This window comes from Neoarius graeffei, chromosome 3, assembly GCF_027579695.1.
Source record: "Neoarius graeffei isolate fNeoGra1 chromosome 3, fNeoGra1.pri, whole genome shotgun sequence".
In the NCBI taxonomy this organism is placed as follows: Eukaryota; Metazoa; Chordata; class Actinopteri; order Siluriformes; family Ariidae; genus Neoarius; species Neoarius graeffei.
In genome coordinates, this window is record NC_083571.1 from 29,195,617 (window position 1) to 29,219,287 (window position 23,671).

General features: G+C 41.8%; 1 protein-coding gene across 2 annotated transcripts in view; it reads right to left on the minus strand.

The window, feature by feature from the left end:
- The window catches only part of prss12 (serine protease 12), a 78,360-nt gene that overhangs the window by 20,451 nt on the left and 34,238 nt on the right, over positions 1 to 23,671 (minus strand). For both annotated transcript variants that reach the window (XM_060916598.1, XM_060916599.1), the window contains 8 exons: positions 19,987 to 20,165; positions 19,667 to 19,817; positions 18,533 to 18,711; positions 18,299 to 18,440; positions 17,834 to 18,030; positions 6,860 to 7,001; positions 997 to 1,199; positions 164 to 242 (listed from right to left, as the gene is read on the minus strand). In XM_060916598.1, the coding sequence (XP_060772581.1) occupies positions 164 to 242; positions 997 to 1,199; positions 6,860 to 7,001; positions 17,834 to 18,030; positions 18,299 to 18,440; positions 18,533 to 18,711; positions 19,667 to 19,817; positions 19,987 to 20,165 (1,272 nt within the window). The remainder of the gene's footprint in view (positions 1 to 163; positions 243 to 996; positions 1,200 to 6,859; positions 7,002 to 17,833; positions 18,031 to 18,298; positions 18,441 to 18,532; positions 18,712 to 19,666; positions 19,818 to 19,986; positions 20,166 to 23,671) is intronic.

Below are 23,671 nucleotides of genomic sequence, written 5' to 3' on the forward strand. Positions count from 1 at the left end.
TCATTCCCTCTCCCTCTCATCTTTCTATCTCCCTGTCTGTCTCTCTTCTTCTCTCATTCCTCTTTCTCTTTTTTCTCCCTCCTGTTTTCTCTAGCTTTTGCTCCCTTTCATCTCTCTGTCTCTCTACTTCTCTCTCTCTGTCTCACTCCTCTCCTTTGCTTACCGGAGCGAGTTCTGTCCACCAATGATCCTCTTCCTCCGAGTGTGTGCGGGCCTCAGACCACACACAGAGCTTGCGACATCTGCAACACACATACAAATAAATATATAAACACACACACACACACACACACACTCTAAGGAGGGGAGGTGTGGATGGTTCTGTGTTTGTGTGCTGGTATGTGTATGCACACGTGTGAGACATGTGGATGATCTATATGAACTCTACACAGATTGGGCATGTGTGTGTCAGGTGTGTGTGGGTGTGTAAGTTAAGGCAAAAGCAGTCTGTTTTGGTACGTTTTATTGAATTATTAGAGCTTTATTTAAATAAACCACACATCCTTCATATATATATATGTGGGGGAGGGGGGACAAGGGGGGCAAGAATTCCTGGGAGAACCACAACCTCAGATTTTCCTGCTGTCCACCTTCTCATTCTGTCAGTAATTACTCTGTTTGTCCAGATGTTAAAACGATTCGCATTTCAGTAATAAAATTGAATAAACTGAGTTTTACAGCTTCATATTAATGTTATGTATCCTAAACGCTAGAAATCATGTCAAGGTAGCATTCTTTGTAGAAATGTTTTAGTACAAATGCACCAAATTAATGATAGCTATATTTTTTTTGTGTGTTTATACCGCGATGTTTTGACGTTCATGTAAATATCTTGAGTGTTCACATAAGTATCACTACTTAGCTGATTAATCAGCTACTAAACAGACCATACAGTGATTCATATCACTTGTCTGAATGAATTTCGGGTCTGGGATACACATGTTGGATTTGCCAGATTTTAACAAAACAAGTGTAAAATCATGGATTACACTTCACCTTTGGCCTGGGTGTTGTTATCCCATTGCCCATAGTTACAAATGACTCCAGCATCTTCGCTATGGCGACAGTTGTGGCTTCCTATTGGCTGTTTGATGCAGTCGGCCAACGAGCGCTCAGCACCCGTACACTTCACGTTGTCGACATGAATAGGCCCGTCTCCTTCTCCAAAATACGCCATGACACGAGCTTTGGCCACACCACTGAGAAAGATGGAATCAACAAAAGGAAAAAAAAGACACTAAATAAAGAATGAACTAGAAGGGCACACTATGAACTAGAAATGTAGAGTGCATATCTCTGCCAAGCCATATATTATCAACATCAAAATCAAGTCACTTGGACCTAGGATAATACTAAAGCTGTCCACCAAATTTCATCCAAATCTGTTCACTACTTTTTGAGTTATGCTGGGAACAGACAAAAAAAAAATCCTGGCTCCGCATACATATCTGGATCCTGGATCTACATACAAATACGGATTTGCATCAAAATCTAAGCAATTGTTCCTTGGCCCATGGCCCACCTTTCCACCAAATTACATCCAAATCCATTCACTACTTTTTGAGTTACATTGGGAAAAGACAAAAAAATCCTGGCTCTGCATACATATCTGGATCCTGGATCTGCATACATAACCAAATTTGGATCAAAATCTAATCAATTGTTCCTTGGCCCATGGCCCACCTTTCCACCAAATTTCATCCAAATGATCACTGCTTGATGAAAGCTACTCAAAAAGTAGTTTTCATCCAAACCCATGGATTAAAGCAAAAAAAAAATTGACTGAAAATTTACGGGGGGGTGGGGGGGGGGGGGGGGGGTGGGGGGGTGTTATGGGTGGATTTCGATGAAATTCTGAGAATGGTTAACTTAGAACTGATAACTTTATTATCAATTAATTAACGGATTAATATATTCAATTTATTGCACTTTCTTTCCATTGCTTCTGTATATTATTTTTTTGTGGCAAACCACACAAATGCAAGCGCCTGGAATGTTTAGTTTTTTGCACCATGAACTAAATGGCTTTCCGTTTTCACCTATTTCGTACAGCCAAGCCCACCTCCACTTGTTTTTTACACCTTTATCGATGGCAGACACATCAGTGCCTTCTTTCATGTAAAGCGCATCCATGCTGCCGAAACCGAAAGCAGAACGACATGCTCCTCTGTGCTCGACGTCAATATAGAAAAAAGTTTAGATCTTCGCTTAAATTAAAATTGGGGTTTGACCTTACTTTGTGTTGAATACAACTTCAAAAACAATTCAAGATTTTATTAAGAGAAATATTGTGGCCAACACGAGTGTTAAGTTACCTAAAAGATCGCGTGAAGTTGGCTGCTATCTACTTTGCGTTCGTTCTCATTTTCCTCCATCATTTCATAGGCCAGAAACAGATGTTTTGACGTAATTTAACTTAGTAGGCTATGATTATTATTTAACCGTAGTCTTCTAAACATTTTGACTGTTTGGGGCATTGAACGCTGGTGTATGATTTTCAGGGAATAAAGTTTAGCGCATGTCGGAACATCATTGCGCTCGCAGCCTCCAACTCCTCAAACGTCCTTTAAATTGTGATATAACGTAGGCTATAAGGCACGGTTCTAACATACCTTACATATTGGCCTAACGAAAATAATAATTGTTGGGGCGTCTGCTGATTTGTTAGCTATTTTCGTTTTTTTTTTTTACATGCTTTATTTCTATATGTCCAGGTTTGAACTAAGTCATTTTGGCAAGATTTAATTTAATACAAAACAGAAATGATCAGACACAAACACGCCAAGCACATGGGAATGTATTTTGCCAATTTTGACAGCGCATGTTTTTTAATGCCGCACCGTAGACAGCGAACGTTTAAACATGATCAAACATAGGAAATGAACGACACAAAGCATGGCTCAAAAACAAAAAGGTTAAATAGACCCTGCTGATAGTTGATGGTGTTGCAACACATCAGTGTTATAACCCAATCTCTACCCAACCACCCGTCATTTTAATTCTCCTCGGATCAGCACCAACCTCACATTTGGCCTTGGGAGAGTTCAGTTGATGGAAATCCGTCACACGACGGAAAACTTTAATCCATGTCCAAACCACTTTTTGAGTTACATTGGGAACAGACAAACAAACGGAGGTGAAAACATAACCTCCTCCAACAAAGTTGGTGGAGGTAAAAATGCATCACATCTCTAAAGATGAACATGTTACATATCATGTATGAATGATGGTGTAATGTGCGATAAAGAAAGGCAGGCACGAGTGTGCATATGTATAATACAGAATAATCATAACAGGTGAACACAGTAGAATAATCAAGCAGTGCGTTTGGTTTGGACCCAAACCAAAACAAAGGCACAAGGAGAAAACAGAACAAGCAGTGCTGGGCATCATGAGCTGCACTGAGGGACGGAACTCAGGACCAATGGTGTGTATCACTGAAGACATTTTCTGTCCACTCAGTAATCAGGAAACAATAAATTCTCATCTGAAATCTATCTGAACATCCTGTTCATACACGATTTGCATGATCATGGTAATACAATACACTGTAACACATGTGCTTGGTATCATTTCAGCTCATCATTTCAACTCACTCTCACACACATTCCTGAAAAGTCCGTAACAATAACATGGAAGCCCTGAGCCTCGCACTGTAGTACCAGAGCAGAAAGGGTTGTGGGTCATCACAAAAGTGTATCAGTATCTCAATCCATCTGAGAAGGTCAGTCAGGTTCACTGTCTGCGAGAACTGTTTTAAATTAGGAGCATGTCTGAACGTGGGGATTAGATTAAATCTTATTATGACAACGTGTGTGTGTGTGTGTGTGTGTGTGTGTGTGTGTGTGTGTGTGTGTGTGTGTGTGTGTGTGTGTGTGTGTGTGTAAATCCGACTTACCGTTCTAATCATCTGAGTTTAATAAAAATGCAGCCACAACTGAACAGTCACATGCTGGCTTTAATGTCTGTAAAAGTCCTCATTTCACATGGAAAGAAAAAAAAAAACAGCAATACAATACTCTGTTCTATGTCAGTGTCTCTCACTCACACACATGGAGAGAATCGGGAGTGATGTAATGGAGCTTCTCATACATTTATATTCTTATGCTTTCCATATGGGTAACCGATAAACCATGTGTGTGGGTGAAAGAAAGACAGTATCTCATGGCCCTTCTCTGTCAGAATTGAAGTTAGGGCAGAAAAGTGCACTATCGAGCAATCGAGAAACTACATTTTCATTTTAGGTTCATATTAAGTGTATGCATGCTACTTATTAATGCATGCTAGCTAGATAGATGCAAAGTAAAGGGCCTCATATCCATATCAAGCTGAATACAGACGGATTTATTCGTAAAATGTTTATATGGGCATTTACACAAGAAATTTGGTGTTCATGAATCTTTGCGATCTTTGGAAAAAATAAAACAACATTAATATCCTCCTCGTGTTCCTGAGTGCATGTAAATTTAAACATAACTAAAGTAAACTCAGCCTCAGACTTACTTGTCTGACCTCAGATCATATAAAGTGCATGGATTATTGCACTTTTATATATAAAATATACCGTCAGGGATAAATTGCTTATTGTTATTACATTTTTCAGCATTTATTAGATGCCCTTATCCAGAGTGACTTATCGAAGAGCTTTGGAATCTCGATCAGAAACATATACTTCTGCTAGTTCAAGAGGTCAGGGACTAAGAATACCAGCAAGAAAATTTTCTATTATTGGCATATATATCCATCCACCTGCTGTTTGATGCAGTTCTCTAATCAGCCAATCCTTTAACAGCAGCACAATGCATCAAATCATGCAGATACAAATCAAGAGCTTCAGTTAATGTTCATACATGTCAACCTTTGGTCAATCAAACCTGTATAACCAACCTCCAAAATCCGTATTTCCCTTATAAAATCCTTATAAGATGCAAATTAAAATAATTTACCTAAAATTTGAATGATAATTAACAATGATATATCCCAGTTACTTTTTATTCAATATTAATAACAATAAACCTTCAGAATGAATACAAAGCTCCAATGTTTGACAAAAACACAAAGTGTCACTCTAATATTCTGAATTGTACTCCATGACAGCTTTTTTAGCAGTCTGCACCAATACCTCACGAGGCTGCATGTCACAGCAAGTGTCTGTGTTGATCTTGCCGGAGTGCCCATTCAGAATCTTTTCAGTCGCTAGTGAAAGTCGCTCAGGTGGAAATACGCTTTTCAAACAAAATGTTACTCCCCGGTTGGCGGGATTCTCGCAATGCGGTGTGCGCATGATCAAAAGTGGAATGAAGTCTCGCTACCACAAGATAACGTGAGATTTCATAAGACTCTTTACTGGCTGTCTGTGCTTTCTGTGGTGTACAGTACGTTTGTAAATGTTATGCGCTATTTTATCATCGTGGGAATTGATTATAGCTCTAAATAAATATTGAAGTTTTTTTAAAGAATCCGTATAACTTTATTTGTACGCCCGTATACTACGTTTATTGAATCAAATCCATATAAAATACGGACATTCCGTATAGGTTGACATGTATGAATGTTCATTTCAAACATCAGAATGGGAAAAATTGTGATCTCAAAGTGTGACTTTCACTGTGGCATGGCTGTTGGTTTGAGCCAGATGGACTGGTTTGAGTATTTCAGAAAATGCTGATCTCCTGGAGTTTTCACACACAACAGTCTCTAGAGTTTACACAGAATGGTGCGAAAAACAAAAAACACTGAGTGAGTGACAGTTCTGTGGGTGGAAACAAACGCCTTGTTGATAAGAGAGGTCAGAGGAAAATGGCCAGATTGGTTCGAGCTGCCAGGAAGGATATAGTAACTTATATAATCACTCTTTACAACCGTGGTGAACAGAAAAGCATCTCAGCATGCAACAGCAGAAGAACACATTGGGTTCCAGTCCTGCAGCCAAGGGCAGGGATCTTAGAATCAATAACAAGTTCCTACTAAAGTGGCCGGTGAGTGTACAAAGAATATAACAAATCAAGAAACTGAGCCAACAGAAACCCATGGTCCATTAAGTATATATTTACAAGTATAAATGAAGCCTGTAAACATATAAAGTGTATATTAATTCGAATAGATATTAGGTATTTACACTTAGTATACTAAGTGTATACTGGTTAGTGCATTGACTGTAGAAAACATGGACAGTCCCCTAAAAAGTGAAACCACTACAGGTCTAGTGCCCCTGCTGGCCAGTTGCAGTACAAGTTTTAGCCCCGCCCATTCCAGTGTGTTTCAATGAAAAACAACCTTTTATTCCATGTCATGTTTATCATCATGAACAGTTAGTTTTCAAGCTATACTGATATCTGTACGTTTTATTTTCCACAAATTAAGAAGGCGCGTCTACACTTGACTGACAGCCTTCACAGAAGAGATCAGCTAGCTTCACCACACATATGATTTAGCGTCATATATGGACTTTGAACTTTTCTGGACACATGCACGAATACCAAATGTTAGCCTTTTCTATGAAAAACATCTGAAACGTTGAGTGTTTCCACAAGAAAAGGTTAGCGTAACCGCGCTAGCTACCTAGCCATATAGTCAGCCATATATCGAAATTTGCTGCAAATGTGACAACATGCTGGAAGCTTCATGTTTCTACAGTCGATGAGTTAGCATACATATGAAATATTTACAATATTTCCATGAAACTAGTAGAAAGACTAGTAGAAATGTGCACGCTTATTGACTGTAGATTATCCCGTATAGATACAAAGTATATATGCTTCCCTGTATTAAGTATACATTCTTTCTAAGCGCATGCTAAACAGTATTGACACCTAGTTCATGTAGATGTGTTTCACGGTGATATTTTTCGGCATGTTACCTGTAACCCAGCTGTCTACACACCACCTCTGCATCCTCATCTGTCCATCCATCGTCACAGATCGTCCCCCATTGGCCGGACACTAGGATTTCAACTCGGCCTTCTTTCTCATTCTCCCCACCCACCAGTTGAACCGGTACACCTGAGATGATAATCACACACACACACACACTTGAGATTCTGTGACCTGTAAGAGACACTCTGAAGTTGTATGAGGTTGAGAGAGACTTTTGTAAAAGGATCTCAGAAAACCATATGCACATAATAAAAGACAGACCACAATAGTACCTGAGATGTGATGTGTGTGTGAGTGAGTGACAGAGAGAGAGAGAGAGAGAGAGAGAGAGAGAGAGAGAGAGAGAGGTGTAATACAGAAGGGTTATTGGAAAACCACCTGGCAGTCAAACGGGAGTTTAGGGTTTCTAGTCATGGAACGCTTGCCTTTTCTCATACACATGGCCCTCACACACACTCTCCATAGACTATAAAATCCATATGTACCGTCTGACCCCAGTTCTCACAACTTGGTCTCAGAAGCAGGCTAATGAACGTCCTCTTTAATTAACCCGCCATCATAAATCATTACACACTAATGCGCACACACACACACACTTAATTCACATGACCTCCATCTTTCAGTACATGAGTATCTGAGCAAAACCATGTATTCCCCATTAGCTTCTGATCTGGTTTGAATATAAATGTACACACAGTGGTTTATATCAGCTTACAGAAGCCTGATGTCAGAGTCGGTTTCATGACTGATTTCCCAAAAGAAAAAAAAAAACGTGAAAGAAAATTCTGTAACCTTGGGCACTGGCTTCCTGCGCCAGGTTTCAGTTCTTCCCACAGTTTCCTCATGTCAGTCATTTTCCATCAGTGAAAAGAAATGCAAGCGTTTATTGTTGTAAGGCTTAAATATATAAGAAAGTGTGCCAATGTGCAATGTGGAGTGTTTAAGTTTATTAACCCTTTAAAATCCGGACATATTTTTCACAAATATTCCTTTAACGATTGCTGCCTAGATGTTAGAGATGTCATCAAATATGAATTTCTTATGGAGAAACAAATGCTAAAGGAAATGTAAATGAATGAAACACACATATGACTAGGAGGTACACTACCGTTCAAAAGTTTGGGGTCACTTTGAAATTTCCTTACTTTTGAAAGAAAAGCACTGTTCTTTTCAATGAAGATCACTTTAAACTAATCAGAAATCCACTCTATCCATTGCTAATGTGGTAAATGACTATTCTAGCTGCAAATGTCTGGTTTTTGGTGCAATATCTCCATAGGTGTATAGAGGCCCATTTCCAGCAAACTCTCACTCCAGTGTTCTAATGGTACAATGTGTTTGCTCATTGCCTCAGAAGGCTAATGGATGATTAGAAAACCCTTGTACAATCATGTTAGCACAGCTGAAAACAGTTGAGCTCTTTAGAGAAGCTATAAAACTGACCTTCCTTTGAGCAGATTGAGTTTCTGGAGCATCACATTTGTGGGGTCGATTAAATGCTCAAAATGGCCAGAAAAATGTCTTGACTATATTTTCTATTCATTTTACAACTTATGGTGGTAAATAAAAGTATGACTTTTCATGGAAAACACAAAATAGTTTGGGTGACCCCAAACTTTTGAACGGTAGTGTATGTCTGTGAAGATTCTGTCATCCAGGTCATAGTAAACTGTGTCAGACAGAACTGAAGAAGCCTTTCGGATGAGAGGTGAAACGTCTTCAAGAATCTTCAAGCAAGTCCAGTTGCTCTCTTTTACCACCCACGACTAGGAGGTGCATGGTTTATTTATTTGTTTGTTTGTCTGAATAGAAAGGTGTGCGTCAGGAAGTTTTTTTACTTTCATGCAGGCACGACTGAGTAGTCAGAGTGTATACATGTACAACATTCTTAGTAAGTGCCTGGTCAGGGTCGCAGTCCCCACAAATCGCTTGCTGAGAACAATTCTAAACCTGAGTGATGTAGCTGAGGTCGAGGAACTGTTAGAGTAATAATTCACACACTGTGCCGACAGTGCTGCCATTTCTACCTTTGCTTTTGGCTCTGGAGTTTTCTGATGGGATAGTAACAGCGTTCATAATTAATTATAGGCCATACCCACTCTGGATTTAAGTGGAAGCTTCAGAAAGGACACATTTTCCAACTTTGGCTTCCATCTGTATTTAAAAAATTGATGATGTTCCGATCATGTTCCACACAATGTGCCTCGTTTTTCCCTTTTGGCTTTTAACGTCACTTACACAGTCTATGTTTTCTGTTCTTGTTATCTGATCAGCTGCACCTGTTCTTTGTTTCCCCAAGCTCATGTTAATGAAGTTGTAAGGGTTAAACGGAGATGAAGCGTGTTCATTGTAGCTACTTTTCATAGCCAGTGAAAAATAAAATACTATTTTGCCAATAAGAGATGATATTTATTAGCCTCTGTGTGTGTGTGTGTGTGTGTGTGTGTGTGTGTGTGTGTGTGTGTGTGTGTGTGTGTGTGTGTGTGGTAGCGTAAACTGGATTATAAAACCAAAAGAGGTCCCTCGTGAGATGCATACAAAACACCAACACGAAGCAGGAAGGGGTCTGGAGCTGAGCGTGTAGAAAAAGAAAACTGAAGGCAAAATGTGTAAGGGGTCTTCTGGTGCATACTAAAAAGGCAGAGAAAACGTGTGTGTGTGTGTGTGTGTGTGTGTGTGAGAGAAAGCGTCTGCAAATAGAAAACAGCAGGAAACAGTACATCAGTGTGTTTAGAGGATCTTCTTGTGCTTCAAAATCCAATCTCCTTTTTCCAAAGCAATAAAACTCAATATGCCAAAGATCACTGAAAGAGAAAGCACAGCAGGAAACACAAAGAGAGAGAGAGAGAGAGAGAGTCAGCCAGACCATCCATTAGGCTATATAAAAGGTCGCTTTGGGTTTTTGTGTGGTGAAGAAGCCCAAGATTACATATTTATAGTTACTGTGATTGTCCTCAGATTGCTCTAATATGTGCTACGCTAAATGGACTGAGTGATCACGTCAGCTAATATAACCTTAGCCTAGCCAGTGTTTTCTTTTCCTCGCTAAGCTGTCAGTCAAGATACTTGACAGCTAACATTTCAAACTGTTCCTGTTTACACTTTACCCTGGAACGATAGTGTAACACTTCCACTTTGCCACTCACCTTCCCCGGCTTCGCATTCCATTCACAAACTGGCCCTTGACCACGCCCCCACTCCCACATACCCCCACCACCCGACTCAGGCCAGGGAGTCATCCGGCCTGCATTTGACTCCCCCCTTGCCAGGAGAGGCAGTCCACTATCACCATCTATGCCCCCGGCCTGTGGATCAGCTCGAACTTAAAAGGCTGCAGACCCAGATACCTACGGGTGATCTGGGCGTTGGCATCCTTCATGTGGTGGAGCCACTGGAGCGGGGTGTGATCCAAGTAAAGGGTAAAAGGGCATCCCAGCAGGTAATAATGGAGGGTGAGGACCGCCCATTTGATGGCCAAGCACTCCTTCTCGATGGTGCTGTACTTCATCTCCTGCATGGAGATGTATAGCACAATGCGCTTCTCTCCCTCCACCGTTTGGGACAAAACAGCCCCCAGCCCTCTGTCCGACGCGTTGGTCTGCAACATAAAAGGGAGAGAGAAGTTAGGGGAGTATAAAAGTGGCCCCACACACAGTGCAGCTTTTACCTGGTTGAAGGCCTGTTGGTAAGACTCCGTCCACTGGACCAGATCTGGTGCTCCCTTTTCAGTGAGGTCAGTCAGCAGGCTGGTGACGTCCAAAACATTAGGCATGAACTGCCTATAATAGCCAGCCAGCTAATAGCTGATAGTTAATACCTAATAGCCAACTCCAAGAACTGCCTCACCCCCTTTTTGGTATTAGGTCTCGGGCAGGCCGCAATCGCTGCAGTCTTATCAATTTGGGGACGCACCTGCCCATGATCCAAGTGGAAGCCCAGATACTGTACTTCCACCCACCCAATTGCGGACTTCTTCGGGTTTGCTGTGAGCCCCAAGTGCCTCAGCGACCTCAGGACCACCCTGAGATATTGTAGATGCCACTCCCAATTATTACTATAAATGATTATATCATCTAAGTAGGCTGACACATACGCATTGTGGGGACGGAGAATTTGGTCCATGAGACGGTGAAACATCACTGGGGCCCCAAACAACCCGAAAGGAAGGGTGACAAATTGGTGTAAACCAAACAGAGTGGAAAAGGCCATTTTTTCATGAGATAATGGAGTCAAGAGGATCTGCCAATATCCCTTTGTTAAATCCAGTGTCGTGTAAAAGCGAGCCGCGCCTAACCAGTCGAGCAGTTCATCAATGTGAGGCATCGGATATGCATCAAATTTAGACACCACATTGACTTTTCTATAGTCTACACAGAACCAAACCGACCCATCAGGTCTTGGGAACCAAGACCACTGGGCTGCTCCAGTCACTGTACGACTCCTCAATTACCCCCATCTTCAGCATAGTCTGGGGTTCATCCCAAACCACATTTTTCTTGTGTTTGGGGAGCCGATACAGGCAGCTGTGCACCACCACCCCTGTGGGAGTCTTAATGTGGTGTTCTATGAGGTCAGTGCGACCAGGGAGGGGCGAGAACACATCACAGAATTCCTCCTGCAACCAAATGACCATACTCTCTGGTATGGTGAGAGGTGGTCTCCACAGGGGACCGGAGTGAATTGGGTCACATTTTTTTAGACTTGCCTCCGGTCCCAGCTCTGCCCTCTCTGGGAACTACCATCACCAGAGCCACAGGAACCTCCTCTCTCCACTGTTTCAGGAGATTGAGGTGGTAAATTTGACATGTCACCTCTATCTGGATGTTTGACTTCATAGTCAATCTCCCCAATTCGCTGTGTGACCTCAAAGGGCTCTTGCCACTTGGTGAGTAATTCTGAACTTGAACTGGCCTGTAAAATGTGGACTTTATTTCCCGGTGCAAATTCCCTTAGCCGTGCCCCACTGTTGTACAGGCGAGATTGACATTCTTGGGCCTGTAGCAAATTCTCCTGGGTTATGTGACTCAGTGTGTGGAGTTTTGCTCTCAGATCAAGAATGTATTAAATTTCATTTTTGCTTTGAGAAGGCTCCTTCTCCCAATTTTCTTTAATGATGTCTAAGACACCACAGGGCTTATGCCCATAAAACAATTCAAACAAGGAAAAGCTGGTGGAAGCTTGTGGGACCTTGAGCACTGCAAATCACAGAGGGTCTAGCCACCTGTCCCAGTTTTTAGCATCCCCGTGAACAAACTTACGAATCATATTTTTAAGTGTTTGGTTAAATCGTTCGACCAGCCTGTTGCAGATGATAAATACTAGTATGAATCGATTTAATCCCCAATAATTCATACAATTCTCACAGTGTGCGTGACATAAAAGTAGTGCCTTAATCAGTCAGGATTTCTTTTGGAATCCCAACTCGGGAGATAACGCGGAAGAGTGCCTCCGCAACACTGGGTGCTGAGATATTGGGAAGAGGCACTGCTTCCGGATTTCATGCTGCATAAGCCACTATGACTAACACAAAGCAATACCCACGTGCAGATCGATCTAATAGCCTGATGAGATTCATGCCTCTTTCAAAGTGGATCTCAATTAATGGTAGGGGGTGCAATGGTGCTTTTGGTGTGGCCACTGGAATTACCAGCTGACAGTCGCAACATGCCACACACCACCTGCAGACATCAGCGCGAATCCCTGGCTAATACAAACAGGCCATGAGATGACTTAGTGTTTTATCCTGCCCCAAATGCCAAGCCATAGGATTATGATGAGCTGCATTGAATAAAAGTACCCTACGGCACTTTGGGACCAAAAACTGTCATCTTTTCTTTCGTTTGAGTGTCCTGCGTCACTCGATATAGCCTATCCTTAATAATACAAACGTATGGGAAGGAAAGCGCAACATTAGGCTGGAGGATTTGACCATCAATTACTTTCACTTGGTCAAACGCATGTCTCAGAGACTCGTCATGCACTTGCTCCAATGGGAAATCCCCTAACGGATTCCCCAGAGAGGTAGGAGGACTCTCCCCACTCTCCATGTCATCATGACACGGAGCTGACACGGACGGCCCTGGAACCGCCTCCCCGGCCAACGTTGCAGCGGGATTCCCCCGTGACATGCTACTGCAGGACCCAGCCACTATTATCTGTTTCATTAGGGTTTTAAACCCCAGCCAATCTGTTCCCAAGATCAGTGGATGGGTGAGGCTTGGACTAACCACCGCCTCGACACTATGCTTTTCTCCCCGGAAATGAACAGTTGCGGGCATTAGTGGCTATTTATGTATATCACCGTGCACACACGTAACTTTCACCAAACGTGCATTTTCCAGTGCCCTGCATTTAATTAGGCTTTGATGTATGGAGGTCTAATTAAAACCCAAATCCACCAAAGCCTGATGTGTACCCCCTTGAATACTGACCAGTATGTGGTACGTTTCAGCTCAATCAGGGGCAGCTTCTGGCGTGTCATGGATCTGGACCACTGCCCCCACCTCCATCGCTTGGCACTGGTCCTGGAAGTGCCCAGGCTCCCTGCAGTGCCAGCACACCAGCCCAGGCCTCACCTCTGCAATGCTGGGGTGAGGAGCACTCACCTGCGAGGAAGACACAGAAACTTAAGGGGAAGAGGGGGTACGGGGAGGGGATGGGAGAGACGGGAGGGACGGGAGGAACTGGGGGGGGGCACAGAACGAGACAAGAAAAAGAAGCCAGATGTCTGCCTGCCACTGGAACCACTGCCAGAAGGTCCTCCGCCAGCTCAATGGCCCAATCCAGCGACGCCGGGTGGTGGCACTGGACCCATTCCGCTGTCCCCCTCAGCAGCCGAGTGATGAATTGCTCCAGCGCCACCGCATCAATGACTTCCTCGACATCACGGTCCTCTGCCCTCAACCACAGCCAGCAGGTGTCCTGCAGCTGCAAGCCATAGGCAAAGGGCCAGCCGACCCCTTCCAGCATCAGCACACAGAAGCGCTGCCAATGTTGCTCTGGGGAGCAGTTAACTCGCTGGAGGATTGCGTGCTTCAAGATCTGGGGGCAGTTGCTGAGCCACAAGCTGTGCTTTGCTGGTCAGGAGTGGTAACAGGCAGGCCACTCACTGCTCATCCGGTCACCCCCACGCCTCCGAGGTTCGCTTGAAGAGCGCCATGAAAGTCTCCAAGTCATCATGCAGCCCTATAACATGGGGGAACCCCGTGGACTCTGGGGCTGGTGCACCTGCTGGAGTGCTGAGGCACAGAAGCACCTGGTGGGCTTCTTGTTGGGCCTGCAGCACAGCCTTGAAGCGTCATTCCTGCTCCATCCTCATCGCGACCAGCACCTGGTGCTGGTTCTGTTGGGCGGCGCCAAGGGCATGGAATAGCTCTTTAAATGGGGAGGACTCCATGGCAATGGTTCCTTTCAGTGTCCTGGGTTTCAGCACCAGTGTAACACTTCCACTTTGCCACTCACCTTCCCCAGCTTCACTCTCCATTCACAAACCAGTCCTTGACCACACCCCCACTGCAACAGATAGGAAAATTAAATTCTTTTTTACATACTTCCAAACTCCTTTTCCTGTTAGTGGCTTTGCACCCTTTTTTGGCTAAGATGGAAGCAATGTTGTTCTATCGATCATGCTAATCTTACAGAACTCAAGTTAGCTCATGTTAGGTGACTATTGTGTAGTGATCACTCACTAATGCAGTGTTTTGGCTATCTTACTTGAAAAAAAAAAGAAATTTCTTTTGTTCTCGAAATTTCTGAAAGGAAATTGGCCACTTAAAATAGAAAAGGATCTTCACTAATCATTTTCATCAGATGACTGAAGGATTTAAATGGTTTGTACTAAATATCTGCTTAATTTAATTGTTGTTTCCAAATAAAATATTTTTTCTATCCATCAAGATGAATATGAGGGCTGTATTTCAGTGCTTTGGTGCCTCCTGTATGTCCATCCATCCAGCCAGCCATCCATTATCTGTAGCTGCTTATCCTATACAGGGTCACAGGCAAGCTGGAGCCTATCCCAGCTGACTATGGGCAAGAGACAGGGTACACCCTGGACAAGTCACCAGGTCATCACAGGGCTGACACATAGAGACAAACAATCATTCACACTCACATTCACACCTATGGTCAATTTAGAGCTACTAATTAGCCTAACCTGCATGTCTTTGGACTGTGGAGCACCCGGAGGAAACCCATACAGACACAGGGAGAACATGCAAACTCCACACAGAAAGGCCCTCGTCAGCCACTGGGCTCAAACCCAGGACTTTCTTGCTGTGAGGCAACAGTGCTAACCACTACACCACCGTGCCGCCCTGTATGTCCATAAAACTCAATTTTATTACCACAGCATCATCAGAGACTGAAAACATTGACATACACAAACTCACTTACTTCTGTGTGTGTGTGTATATGTGTGTGTGTTGTTCCAGGTAAAATAATTTGCTCTTTATGAAGAGCAATGGGAATAACGCCTGATAAGTTGATCAGCAGCTGGAACTGTTAAAACACTCTAAGATGGCTGCCAGGGTTTCATTTCCTTTCTGAAGACTTTTAATGTTGAAGCATGTTCAATCCAGCTTGAGAGCAATTTGTTCTCACACTCCTCAGGATAAAACACACACTCGTTACACAGGAGTAATCACTCATGGGGATGGAAATGTGAAAATATTTAGGCATGTGATAAAACCAGAGCTTACATTTAGCCATGTAAGATAATCATATGTTTAATATAGGTTTATTATGTAGTAAAATATTAGCTAATCTTTCGCAATGTAGTAAAATTTTAGCTAATGTTTATCCATGTATACATGGATAAACATTAGCTCATATTTTATTACATGGATTAACATTAGCAAACATTTTACTATAGTAAAATGTTTGCTAATGTTTATCCATGTAGTAAAATATAAGCTAATGTTTATCCATGTAGTAAAATGTTAGCTAATGTGTATTCTAAAGTCCTTCCCGCACCGTATGGCACATTAGGCTGCGCCGATCTCCGTTTCTGTAGCCCTCGGCCTCTCGCATATCTAGGGTTACAGCAGGGGGCTGGCCCTCTGGTAACCACGAGAGTTTGACTCTCCACTCACATCTGTATTGCACCGTGCCTTGCCATACGGCAGTAGGTACCATTTTTATGACAGTCTTTGGTATGACCCGACCTCGAGTAGAACTCGCGATCTCCCGATCAAGAGGCAGACACGCAACCACTAGGCCAACTCGGGGTTAGCGGTTAATGTGTAGCCATGTAGTAAAACGCTAGCTAATGCGTAGCCATGTAGTAAAATGTTAGCTAATGTTTATCCATGTCGTAAAATGTTAGCTAATGTTTAGCCATGTAGTAAAATATGAGCCAATGTTTATCCATGTCTTAAAATGCTAGCTAATGTTTATCCATGTAGTAAAATGTGAGCTAATGTGTAGCCATATAGTAAAATGTTAGCTAATGTTTATCCATGTAGTAAAATATGAGGTAATGTTTAGCCAAGTAGTAAAATGAGCTAATGTTTATCTATGTAGTAAAACGTTTGCTAATGTTTATCCATGTCGTAAAACACTAGCTAATACTTATCCACGTAGTAAAAAATGAGCTAATATTTATCCACGTAGTAAAATATGAGCTAATGTTTAGCCATGTAGTAAAATATGAGCCAATGTTTATCCATGTCTTAAAACGCTAGCTAACGTTTATCCATGTCATAAAATATGAGCTAATGTGTAGCCATGTACTAAAATGTTAGCTAATGTTTATCCATGTAGTAAAATGTTAGCTACTGTTTATCCATGTAGTAAAATGTTAGCTAATGTTTATCCATGTAGTAAAATATGAGCCAATGTTTACCTCATATTTTACTACGTAGATAAACATTAGCTAGCATTTTACGACATGGATAAACATTACCTCATATTTTACTACGTAGATAATGTTTATCCATGTCGTAAAATGTTTGCTAATGTTTATCTACGTAGTGAAATATGAGGTAATGTTTAGCCATGTAGTAAAATATGAGCCAATGTTTATCCATGTCGTAAAATGTTAGCTAATGTTTAGCTATGTAGTAAAATATGACCTAATGTTTATCCATGTCGTAAAACACTAGCTAATGTTTATCCATGGAATAAGATGTTTGCTAATATGTATAAAATATGAGCTAATGTTTATTAAAGTAGTAAAATGTTAGCTAATGTTTATCCATGCTGTAAAATGTCTGCTAATGCTTATCCATGTAGTAAAATGTGAGCTAATGTTTCGCTATATAGTAAAATGTTTGCTAATATTTATCCATGTAGTAAAATGTTTGCTAGTATCTAATCATGTAGTAAAATATGAGCTAATGTGTAGCCATGTAGTAAAATGTTTGCTAATGTTTTTCAATGTAGTTAAATGTTTGCTAATGCGTAGCCATGTAGTAAAATATTTTCTAATGTACATCCATGTAGTAAAATGTTTGCTAATGTTTCGTTATATAGTAAAATGTTAGCTAATATTCATCCGTGTAGTAAAATGGCTGCTAATGTTTATACTTGTTGTAAAATGTTTTAATGACTAGCAGTGTTGTATAATGCAAAGAAATTCCTAATTTTCACTTGTGTAATATAACAATAGTGAATTACTTACTTACTAAGTAAAAAAAAAAAAACTTGTAATGATGTCCTACTTATATTTACAGATAAAAATAATAAATACAATAATAAAATCAGAATCAATGTAATGACATTATATTGACAGTGTTTATGATTTTAAAGATGTATTTGACCAAACTGAACCACTTTTCACACTGGATCATATATTGTAAGATATTATAAGCTCCATGATCTCTCTCTCTCTCTCTCAGCGACTCTAACAAAAGTGTTAACTATGGAAAGTGCCCATATGAAGCAGCCGGAACGTGGTGCATTAGAACTTGGGGTTTATATGATGAAGTAAGAGTGTGTGTGTGTGTGTTTGGTCGTACTGGTTGGCACGCCATGTCCAGTGCGTTGTGTGCTGCAGACTATAGCCACGTCCTCTGTGTGTTTGCAATCATGTCGAAGCCACTCTCTCTTGGCGCAGTGTGAGAGTGTCGGCTCTTTTCCTGTACAGCTCACATCGTCCAGTAAAATCGGCCCCGACGGCACACCAAAACGCACCGGGTTCACACTCTGCCCTGACCTATGAACAGAAGACACACATACACTGTACGTCCGCTTCTAGCTCACATCAAATGCGAATAGAGTGAGTGTGATGTTCCTGTGTACTGGGAACAGTGAAGTCTGAAAGTCTGGAGATTTTTACAACAAAGGCCTCATTTTCACAAACAAACATCCAAAGCGAAAATCAGAGATAATCTACAAAGGCTAAGTGAATTAACTGAGGTCTGTTATTATGTCAGAATTTTACTTGATCAACTGAGTAAGAATTTTGTGTGTGTGTGTGTTACCTGTAGCCCAGTTGTCTGCAGACAACCTGTGTGTTGGTGCTTGTCCAGTCATCATCACACACTGTTCCCCAGCGGCCTTGGTAGTGAACCTCCAGCCTTCCCTCAAACCCTCCTGCTCCACCCACCAAGCGCACTGATCCATCTGAGATAAAAATGGCATGTGAGAGAGAGTGAGTGAGTGAGTGAGTGAGTGAGTGAGTGAGTGAGTGAGTGAGTGTGTGTATGTGTGTATACCTGTAAGTGGTGTACAGGACACTCCAGCGTCCTCAGTGTGATCACAGTTATGTTCTCCCCAGGCTGTCTTCGGACACTGTTCTATGGAGAGCTCATTTCCTGTACAGCTGACTTCATCCAGCAACACATGGCCCACACCGGTACCGAAATATGCCCCGACCCAGGCTTTCGCCGTGCCACTACACGCACACAGTGATAAACACAGTGATAAACATGCACAGTTCTATAAACACACAAAAATGAGATCACATAAACACGTGTACACAGAGAAGAGATCCACATCGAGATACACACCACATGATCAAAATGAACACACACACAAATATACACACACACACACACACACTTGTGCTACGGATGATGAATGTACAGAAAAGTGCACAGGCGTAGCCGCCCATGTTAATGCTTCTCCACGTTAGTGTCATCAGTCACAATTAGGCTGAGAGGAGCTGAAACAATGAAGCTCTGTCTTTCACACAGACCACACACTCTGTCTCTCTCTCTCTCTCTCTCTCTCTCTTCCCTTCTTCCCTCAGTCTTTCATTCCAGTCCTTCTTTTTTCACGCTTGGTAAATCTCTACTTTCTAAAATGCCCACTCTAACTTCCTCCACCCTGCCTCTCTCTCTCTCTCCCTCTCTCTCCCTCTCTGTTCCTGGCACACTTCAGGAAAATGACCAACAATGAATGACACCCAATATATAATCATTTCAGCTTAAACAAATAGAAGAACTACATAGTTTCATTTAAAAATCAGATTTTTCAATCTTAAACCAAATAGTCTTCAGGAGAGTGAGTAATTTCGCAACGTATCTTTTAAAATAATAATATTTGTTCTCCTAAACACAGGTTTCTACAAGGACCTTTTGTTAGAGGGAAGGTGAGTGGTTTTATTTCTTGCTTGAGCGGAAGATTTCGTTTTGTTCATTTTCGATGGTTCATGTATTTTGGCTGATTTTCATGAAGGGTGCCAATAATTACAGTGCTGACTCTGTCTCCATGTCCGTCTATCTCATATACACTCTCGCTCTCTCTTTCTCTCTCTCACACATATATATACACTTCCCAATGTTTGAACAAAGCCATGTCTTGCCTAGTTCACTCTGCGTACGTGTGTGTGTGTATGTGTGTGTTACCCCAGGCCCAGCTGTCTGCACACGACCTCAGCGTCATTATTGTCCCACTGGTCATCACACACTGTACCCCACTGCCCGGCGTGATACACTTCCACTCGACCTTCATATGTAGTCGCTCCTCCAGAAAGACGCACTGGCACAAACGTTGCAGCTACACACACACACACACACACATCACAAATGTTATATATTATTGCAGAATAAGTGTATGCATGTATACTGTAGGTGTGGGTTTTATATTCCTTGTTTCCACAAGGATATTTAGGACATATTTTTAAAACTCTGTGTGTGTGTGTGTGTGTGTGTGTGCGTGCGTGTACCCTCCACTGGAGTGCAGGTGACAGCAGCAGCCTGTTGGTTAGCGCACTGTCCTCCGTTCCAAACCAGTCGAGGGCACTGCAGCAAGTCGGCTTCATCCCCACTGCACCCTATCGTCCTCCAGTGCACTACAGCAAGAGGCAGCCTAGATAGGGAGCTCACACGTGCTCGTGCTTTATACCTAAAAAAAGATGGAGTGAAAAAGAAAAGGGAAGGGAAGGGTTTAAACAGATAGATTATAAGGTTTGTGATTCTTGGTTAACGTGTTTGTCTTCAGGATAGAGAATTTTACACTCTGCGCTTTCTCGGTAACATAACAAGCTGCATTTTTTTTCCGTTTGTTTGTTTGTCTTATTAACTCCACAAGAGAGAAAAACAGATGTTGGTGAGTGAATAATAGCTACTAGTAGCTACTCTATAGCTACTATAACAATAGGAATAATAGGAATAGGAGTTTCTCGGATGTTCCATAATGTTACGTGTAACTATCAACGATTTTTTTTTTAAATGACGTGTCGTTCTTTCGTAAATAAAAATCATTAGCAAAAGAATTGGTAGTGGGGGCGTCGTGGCTCAGGTGGATAAGGCGCCATACCATAAATCCGGGGACCCGGGTTTGATTCCGGCCCGAGGTCATTTCCCGATCCCTCCCCGTCTCTCTCTCCCACTCATTTCCTGTCTCTACACTGTCCTATCCAATAATAAAGGTGAAAAAAGCCCAAAAAATATCTTTAAAAAAAGAATTGGTAGTGTGATTGTTGTGTTCGGGGTGGTAATGCATGAACTTGATTCTGTCCATTTAGGAGTTAAGGTCTGCTCACGATTTTGTCTTTTTTAGTGCTTGAGTGTACTAAAGTTTTATATGGTTTACTTTATACGCTCAAATACTTTCATTAGGAAAAATTCTTAAAATTTGGTTAAACGAGACAGATTATTATATATCTACAAATTAGAAGCTACAAGGGTGTTGTATTTACAGCACCCTCTTTGATATCCCATGGCACACCCTTTGGTCAAGTCAAGTCAAGTCAAGTCAAGTCAAGTCAAGTCAAGTTTGTTTGTATAGCACTTTTAACAATAGACATTGTCCCAAAGCAGCTTTACAGAATCTGAATGACCCAAGACATGAGCCAATTTTAGACCTAATCTATCCCCAATGAGCAAGCCCGTGACAACGGTGGCAAGGAAAAACTCCCCCAGACAACATAAGGAAGAAACCTCAAGAGGAATCAGACTCAAAAGGGAACCCATCCTCATTTGGGCAACAACAGACAGCATGACTATAACATTAACAGTTTTAACATGAAGTCAGTTTCGCTGATGTTATAAACTCTTCATTGATGGAAACTTGAGTGCAAAACTGTTCATGACAACTGCAGTCCTAAAGTTAGCAAGTCAACTGTAGTCCTCAGCCATAAAAGCATTACTGTACCGTAAGTGTTCAGAGCGTCCTCCAATTGTGACTTTCAACTGTCCATGTGGGGCCGTCCTACACAGACCCTTTGGTCATATCTGACACGAGTGTTGTACAAGTAGCAAGGCAAAAAAAATTATGTGTTAACCCTTAAAAGTCTTAGAAATTTAGGAATTATTTGGTGCGCCTAATAGTTCAACCTGACGACACTTTGTAAATGATTTTCATCTTTTCCATGTTTCCTCCAGCTCTTCTTTACTCCCGCGTCTGTGCACACACCTGCCAGGAGGATCCCCAAGTGTCTTTCTGTATCTATTACCATACATTAGCATTTATATTGCTATAAATGTATTCAATCAGAACAGATGGTTGAGCCAGTGAAACATCCCAGAACATAGGGATTAACATTATATTACACACTGTAACGTTGTAGAATGACACTCAAAGAAAAAAAGATGCTTATGAAGAATATCGGCGCCATTATTTCACACGTTTCAATCATGTTATGTATGACAAGAATGACAGTGAGTGAGTGAGTGCTCCTGCTCTCCAATTCGCATTTATTATTAATCAACTGAATCAATCTGACTGGAAAAGCACCATTCATTATTTACAAAGGGCAAATGATTTCTTGAGGTCACAGGATTGATCGTGTGTGTGTGTGTGTGTGTGTGTGTCTTGCTAAACTTATGCTGGAGAGGTGTGAAAGTGACCTCTGACCTTTCAAGAGACAGCATGACTTTACTTGGTCAAAAAGAGCAAGGCTACAGAGAGATTGTTTTTTTCTAGCCGAGCAGAGTGAATGTCCTTCAAAAATATACTTCTAATATAATAAATAATACTCTATCAACCTTTTTAACAATAGAATCCTTGACTCGTGAGTGACGTCAAAGCAAAATAGAAACCCGGATGTCGGCCATGTTGGTAGATATACAAATGCGGGGTCAAGCGACATTCCATACAAAACATAGTCACGCGTGTGCAACTCTTTGTTTTTCCACTGATTTAAGGGTTCTTTTAGCTACGCCATATCTTTGTGCTGTATACGGTTATGGTCACAACAGTACTCGTGACCGTGGCACGTTCCGATTTTATATAATTCCGTCCGTGATTCGGAAAGAGGGCGAGGAAACTCTGAGGCTTAGTACGGAGAAGAGAGGAGACGAGCACGGCTGAACAACATCGGCAGGGCTGATCTAACAGGGGCTAAAACCAAAACAGCTCGTGTTTGCAGTCATCATTTTATCTCAGGTGAGATTCAAAAGCTTTCTCAATAATATCATGGAAGAATTTTATTTCGTGCTGCTAGAATTTTGCTATAAAATCAGCGTTCTCTTGTCGTGGTTCACTCGGTCATTGTTGTAATCTTAGCACGCGTATTACCATTTCGCTTCTAGGAGCGCCAACAAAATTATACGATAGAAACAACCCAGACTGGGCACCCACTCAGAAAATGGGCTATGTTTCGTTCAAGTTCAGACTTGATTCTTCGGCAGCCAAACCAGATAGAATGCAATATCTGGGTGCTCAATGGTCGGTAGAAGCGTCTTATCTTCAGAAAAGTCTGACTTTTTTAAATAATATGGGTCAAAACCACACATATCTATCTTCTCTTTGTATCGAACCTGCGCTCAATCATTCAAATCGTGGTAATATTGAGAAAATTCAGCATTGTTTACAGACACACTTTCAGCAGCTGCCATCCTAGTTGCTTTGCATATCCGCCATCATGGCAGATACTCATGACGTAGCACATTTTGATCACGTGGTTGCAGGTCATCTATATACCGTCCATACTGATACTGTAATGGAAATAATAACAAAATACTGTACAATTCTGAGAACAGACAAATGCGAACAGGACACTTAGAAACCTTCACCCAGTACTACATCGTGTTGTCATATGGCAACAATTTGTTTATCTCATTTTTGTCAAAAGCAGTATAAGAAAACCTATGTTTTACTGTTTATTTGTGAAAAGGGGGACCTTTATTTTGCTATGAAACACAATTGTCAGGTTACATAAGCAGGAAATGCTGGTAGCACTTCCTTTTTCAGCAGACGCTTGACTCATCACCCAAGAGCTGTTAAAAGTAGTACTGTTCAGTATTTAGACAAAAGTTTTCCCCTAGAAAAACTAGAAAGAGCAGTGGCCCTCCTGAGCGCAGTGAGGTGCAAAGAGGATGCCACTGTAGGCGATGCAGGGTTCTCCACGAGGGGTTTTAGAGGTGCGGGCCGCCCCCCTTTCTGTGATTCCCGCCCCCGTTTAATTT